This window comes from Adelges cooleyi, unplaced genomic scaffold, assembly GCF_023614345.1.
Source record: "Adelges cooleyi isolate 19-005CV unplaced genomic scaffold, UGA_ACOO_1.1 ACOO_flye_CR_arks_rails_tigmint_CR_PRNA_2, whole genome shotgun sequence".
NCBI classification, from domain to species: domain Eukaryota; kingdom Metazoa; phylum Arthropoda; class Insecta; order Hemiptera; family Adelgidae; genus Adelges; species Adelges cooleyi.
The window spans coordinates 5,180,960-5,187,975 of NW_026095860.1; the positions used below are offsets into that span (position 1 = coordinate 5,180,960).

The following is a 7,016-nucleotide window of genomic DNA, read 5'->3' on the forward strand; positions in this document are numbered from 1 at the left end:
TATGTTTGTTATTACTTATTATAACAATATATTATGTTTTTATGTCTCACGCTTTCATCTAGAGTAGTTAGTAATTATTACTCTGATGTTTTTGTAAAGTTATATCGTTATATTAAAAGAAAAATCAAATTACACTGTGTCTGATTTAGGTAGGCCTTAGATCTAGGGATCAGAACTGTCCTGACCAGTGGACTCGTCGTGTTACAGTAAGCACAGAATAATATTGTCATTAATTTGTTATTTATTTTCACAAATGAATCTAGTAATATATACGTTATGCGCTTGATGAGGATTCTGGACTCAATACAAGTGCTATCAACGGCTTTAGGGACTATAACAGGTCTTAACAATTGTAATAATTAATAATTGTGAGTTCTGTTTACAACTACCTAGTATTAATAACAACTATATACTGTTTAAAATGTTCTATAGTTCTTCTTTAAACTATCTATATTGCATTATCTTTTTTTTTATTGCTAATCTAGTCAATTTCTCAACTTTATATACTATGAAGAGGAGTATAAGTCCAATTGATGCGACAGCAAGAATCAAATGACATTTATCATAATAGCAATAGCTTAATTATTAATAATGTTGTCACTTATTTATTTATTATTTTAGAGTTGCTTCTTTTATTAGGCAGTCATTATTTATATGTTTCCAAGTATATTTTCTTAACAAAAATTATTAATTTTTAAAATAGTTGAAAATAGTATTTTTATTGTGAAAAAAAATGATAAGGAACTGTTATGTTTTTATTTTTAAATGAGTATACATTTTTTTTACTATGTATAACTAAATAAACCTTTTAAAATTGCAATCATAGTCGCCTATTATGAGATGAGCGTAAAACTGCTATTAAGGATGTGATTCTCTGGTAAAACTTCTAGGCTCTTTTTTTCGGCTCTATATTGCCAAAAAGTCTGCCTTCATACATGGTTCATTTAAATGAGTTCAAACACAGGCTAAAGTAATTTTTAAAGTTTATTCATAAGTTCTTTGATATTTACAGTTTAAGCAGTAAGAATCTTAACTGAAATGGATAACCACAGGACCGTGATCAAAAGAGTTGAAGTAAATAAAGTTAAAAAAGAGCCATTTACCAACAGTTGTTCGACGACCCACAAGGATCGTCAAAAAATAACCGATTTGGTTGCAAATAAGTAATGTGATATTTTAGTTGAAATACTTGAAATACATACTGATAAAAAATAAAAAAAGCGTAATTAAGATATGTGTAGGCATTCCATGGGTAATTACTAAGTGTTTATAATTTATTTTAAATAGATAAAATAATATTTTTTGATACCAAATGTAACACCATTTCTATGTTTTTTTGTTCATGTAAGGACTAGAAATGTCCGATACTAAAAAAATGAGACCAGAACAATCCACAAAATTAAAAAGTACTATTTTTTCGAACTGGGAATCACTAATAAAATATTATTTTGTAACTCTTAACCAATCTTGACAAATTATTTACGGGACTGCTAAAAAAAAATGTATGATAGTACATATCAAAATAACCTATTGAAAATATATTGTTTTTAAAGTAATTATTTTCTTTTTGTACACATGTAATTTTTATACCTTGTAAAATTGTTGTATAATTTATACTTATATATATATATATATATATGTAACAAATTAGTAATACATACCTATGAAATACATCTGTCGCACTTCTGTTACCAAAATATTTATTTAAAAAATTCACAAGTCAAAATAAATTATAATACCCATAGCAAAATTAAAAAACCCTAATAATAATTATTCTTTGTTGTTTTGCTTATTGTTGGTTTTGTCACGTTATAAAAAAGTACATTATCTTAGTTCGGTCCGGTTTTAGTTTAATACAATTTTTATTTTCATCCTGGCTAGAAAATGTTTTGATAAATTGGTTTGGTCTGTTCTAGATTTCTTAAAAAAAAATGTTTGGTTTTTCCTCCTAATTTTAGACATTTGCTGTGTTACAGACTTAATGAAGCAGTAGACCAGCCAATAAATAAAATTGAAATAGATCAAACCAACAATTATTTCTTCAAGACTATATTTAAATTACGGAAAAAAAATGAGGAGTCGGAAAAGCAACAAAAAACAATCGGCGGAAATGCATACAAGTAATATAATTAAATACACGTTATTAATAAATAACAATATTGTGGCCACTCCTAAAATCCTTTTATTTTTTAGTCACTATTATGAATCAGAAAATCATTACGTATTTACATTTTTAAAACAATGTATTATTAATATATCATCATATTTGACGATAACGTCAACGTTTTAGTACGACTAATAACTATATTATTAATATTACATACATTAACTTCTGGTAAAAAAGTACAGCATAATTAAAAAATTAAAAGAATGTAACACTTGGGAACAAAGTAATAAATCATTTCTGTGGCATAAAATTTGTCTTTGGTTTTAGTGTACACCTAAATTACACATAAACGAATTGCAGTTACTTTATTTAGATTAAATCTGGTTGTCAATATAAACTACATGTTAAAAATTTCATATTTTTTGCGATCTACCCTCCTTAAGGTGTATTAATCTATGTATACCAAACCAAAAGTTGTTTTTTTTTAATGTTCTTAATTATCACATTCTTACTAATCAGGCGTCTTTTGGTTATCCAGCAGTGTGATAATTATCCGACATGTCTTGTAATCATGTGTATAATGACCAATTAGATAAAATATTAAAACCTAATAACATTGTAAAATATTTTGATGTTTGGTGTCCGGCAACTCACAACGATCCTCAAAAAACAATAAACGAGAAAGCATATAATTAATGTGTTTTTAAGTTGAAATATTTTAAAATAATAAAACATTCTGTTAAAAAATAACAATAATTCTCATTTCAACAATTAATTTTTTTTTAAAAATTAGCTGCATTAGTTGCAGGATTGCATTCGATTATGAAGAAGAAAGCAGAAGGTAAAATAAAAAAAAATAAGAACATTCACGTACTTATACAAATTTAACATTTTTTTTTTTTTGTTGAAAATTTGTCTATTGAAATCTACGTAAATTGAATAGATTGAATATGTTCAACTGGATGACTCCAATTTACTAAGATGGACTTTTTGTGCAATCAGTACATTTACTAAGCTCAAAATAAAAAAATTATAAACTACCGTGTTTAAAACAACTCCATCCTAATTGACTGAAAACTAATTCATATCATATCTGTCAAATAACCAACAACAGCGATAATAATGAGCTATGTTAGGATTAAATATATTTCCATTGTTTTATTGAGCCCTTTAAATTATTATTATATTTTTATAAAATGTATTTTATGTTTTAGAGTTACAGAAGCAAAAGTTGAAGTTGAATCAGATGACGATAACCGTGGGACCGTGAATGATATACATGAAGAAAATGAGAATGTTGAAGCACAAAATGCTCATAGAGAAACAATAGATGGGAATACATCCAAGTAATGTGATTTTAAAAATACATATTATTACTATTATAATAACACAATGTTTCAACACTTTTTCTGTCGGCACGAGCACTACAGACGGAGGAAGAGTTTAAAGGGGAAATTAAATTATATGATAAACAAAAAAAAAATGTTTACTGAGTTATTGTAATAATATTGATAATGTAAAATTGTAAGAACAATAATGCATGTTTTCAAGCATTAATGTTTATCCAACAATGTCTTGTTTTAGTTGCAATGGTACGAGAAATGAAGCTAACGAACACGTCAAAGAGATGGAAACCGATACCAATAACTCACAACGGCTGTCATTTCAATGTGCTTTATGTCAAAAGTGGTATAACACCAAACAAAAAATAGCTTTACATATAACAAAGTCCCACAAAAGTTCAACTGTTAAACATTCGCACCAACAAAGCAATATTCTTCTTCACAATAAGTGTACTGAAGGACCCTACACATGTAGTATGTGTTTCAAGGAGTTTTCTTCTGAGTCCAACCTCACAAAACACAAACGTGTGGTGAAAAGCCTTTTAAGTGGGTTAAGTGCTAAAGGTATTTTTCTCTAAAAATAATCCTAGCAAACCACCCTGGTGAAAATCCCTATTCAAATGTGATGTATGCTTTAAGTCTTTTTCCATAGAATGAAACGTTGCAATTTTTTTAGCTATGATACGGAGTTGAGAGGCTTCTTAAGTTTATTTTTAATTTTTATTATGAGTTTATGTATGAATAGGGACTAGGGTGTAGGATAACTGTAATCAAATAGGATAGTATTGCAACTGCTAAACTTTTAAGCGATTTAACGTTAAATAAAAACCAAAATAGTTGGTATTTTTGTGCAATATGAAGTTGATTTTACCTAATTTACCTGTAAAATTTTTTCGACATGTATTATTAGAATTTTTTTTATAAATTTCCGTTATTATTGGACATTTTTTGTTTCTTTGTTAATGAATTATATGTGTGTTTTTTTTTTTTTTTAATAATTTTACTCAAATTGTAATTGTATTTTTTCGGCAATTTCCATAATGAATTTAATTTTTGTTTTACAAAGTCCATTAGTTAATATGTACCTATTATGTTGAAGTGACAACTTCATATTACCCTCTTCACCTGTAGATGAACCACTGCTGCTACAACCATAGAATCGGCCACTGTTGTATTCGAGTCTTAACAAACCTATTTAAATATTATCTTATCCTCTACCATGTGGGTTGTAGAACTCTTTGTTCGTTGTGGAAGAGTTTGACGGTCCTTGTAGAAATGAAACATGAATTATAAGACAAGCACTCGAATCGGTTTATTGCAGAATTTGTTTTTGCTCGGGTTTCTTATAAACTCATAATTGTTGTTACTCTTTTATAACAATTTGTTTGCATAATTATGATTTCATGTCAATTTTTATTGTTTCCAATTTATTTATTTAATTATTTAACAACAATGATAAATATTTCTGATGTTTATTAGTTATTTATAATTTAGTGTGATTTTGCTTTTCGTGCAGATCTTAGGAAATGTTTATAATTCAACTGCTACTTTTTAAATTTATTGTGTTTTGATTTAAAAAGTAAATAAGCTTACATAAACTGGCGTTTTCCAAGTATTATTTTTAAAGTTATGTCATTTGGAATCAAGATTATTAGTAGATAACTTAAAAAAATTAAAAACAGCACAGTCCAAACCAAGTGCAGTATAAACCCAGTACAATGTTAAACCAATCATTAAATCCAAGGAATGGAAAAAGGAGAAGGCTAGAAAAAAAACACATAGGCAACAATTATATTTAGAACCACTAGTAAAACTGTTTATTAAAAAAAACATTAGGCAATAATTATTTAACAATTTTGTATAATATTGTGTATGAAAAAAAATGTAATTATCCTAATGATAATATTACTGTGCAATGTATATAATTTTTTTATTAAAAAAACGAATGCCGAGTGTATAGATATATTAATTATCTCAATATTCCTAATCTAAATTAGATGTAGATTAGGGAAATATGGCGGGGTATATGTTTGTCAGCATTGTCTTGTGGGCTGATTACTACTACGAAGAAGAGTAAGAAGACAATTAGTAAGTAAGAAGTAAGTTGGGCAATTAATTAAAACAATTTTGTATATTAGTGTGTGTAAAAAAAAATTTTAATATTCTAATGGTAAATATTAGTATAATAGGTATGTAATAACTTAAAAGCTAATTTGTAAGAAGAAGAAAAAACGTTACTGACTTGTAAGATAAATTTGCTGCTTGTAATCCTCTGTAAAAAAATAATTAAATATTATTTTTCTGGATTAGAATTTGTTCGACCACATATTTTATTTTGAATGCGGTTGAGTTGTAGACACTGTAGGTGTCCAAGTAGTTTTTAGCCAGCTCGAATTCCTTGCTGATGCGCGCTTTAGCTTGTTTCATGTAAATGGTGGCGCTGTTTCTTTCGGCCAGCAGCCTTCGGCTTTCGACTTTATAGAACTCGACGGACTGGGCGAGAAAAGGTTGTTCGAAAACTTCTTCATACACCGTCCGTTGTTGAATTCCCAACTCCATGAGCATATGGCACGCGCCCTTCAACGCTTCCCTATCGACGACCTCGCCGTTTCTTATACGCATTACCAAGCTCAACAATGTTTCGCGCAAACGATTTTTAACGCGATAGTCGAGCACCACAATGTCGCGAAACAATTTCAGTCCAAGGTTGTACACGATGTCGAGCCTTTTCTCATAAACGTACGTTTTATCCAAGTGATTGAATACGTGTCCTATCATGTTCATCGCTGTCCGATGATTCGTCCAACATTGCTGCAGCGTTTGTAAAAAGTTTTTGTCTAAAGAGTCGAGCACGTCCGCTTGCACTTTAGTCTCCAAATACGCGGACACCGTTTGCTTCAGGCCGTTGTACAGTCGGTTGCCGTGATGTGACACCTCCAAATCGTATACTAGCTGTAAGATATGTAAGTTCATCCTCAGTCTAAATTTGTCCTCTAGTATATTTTGTACGGTGGTCATCAGCATTTTATACATGCTGTCGGCCATTTCCCCGGTGACCAAACCGGACTGCATTCCATTTGATGTGTCGCCCATCTCGATTTTATTTTTCCGTATCTAGCTGTTCAACAATACGCTGGTGCGTCTCCGTCCAACACCCAAAATCCCCTCGTGGCACAACTAAAGCTATTCGACTTTGACTAGAATTAACAGCGATTGCTCCTGTGATATTAGGCGACTTTTCGCGAAGGAACCGAAAGCATAAACAAGTATCGACGACGGGCGAGTGGCGACTAATACCATATACTACAGATGACAATCCTGGAAAGTCAATGTTATTTGTATTGATTTCCCCCCTAATAACAGTGTTTCCCGAATCAAGTAATCGAAATAGCAATATTCTGAAACGATGCCTATACGGAAAATTGAAATTTTACATAGGAATATATTGTATCACAATATATGGCTACACTGATGTTGGGGGTGGAAAAAGTAAGCCAATAAAAAGACCGACCCCTTCAGGTATTATCATTTATATTAGCATTGTTCCAGCATATTGTTGTAAACTT

The 7,016-nt window shown here is 29.8% G+C and overlaps 2 protein-coding genes across 2 annotated transcripts; one reads left to right on the forward strand and one right to left on the reverse strand.

The window, feature by feature from the left end:
• On the forward strand, nucleotides 1-5,647 carry LOC126833506 (zinc finger protein 35-like). Its single transcript, XM_050564893.1, has 5 exons — nucleotides 1-206; nucleotides 1,013-1,163; nucleotides 1,977-2,120; nucleotides 3,322-3,453; nucleotides 3,692-5,647. The coding sequence occupies exons 2-5, from the start codon at nucleotides 1,039-1,041 to the stop codon at nucleotides 4,026-4,028; spliced, it is 738 nt and encodes a 245-aa protein (XP_050420850.1). The 5' UTR covers nucleotides 1-206; nucleotides 1,013-1,038; the 3' UTR covers nucleotides 4,029-5,647.
• Nucleotides 5,648-5,736: 89 nt separating this feature from the next.
• Nucleotides 5,737-6,543, reverse strand: LOC126833841 (cullin-3-B-like). Its single transcript, XM_050565403.1, has one exon. The coding sequence runs from the start codon at nucleotides 6,541-6,543 to the stop codon at nucleotides 5,737-5,739; it is 807 nt and encodes a 268-aa protein (XP_050421360.1).
• Between the last annotated feature and the right edge of the window lie 473 nt (nucleotides 6,544-7,016).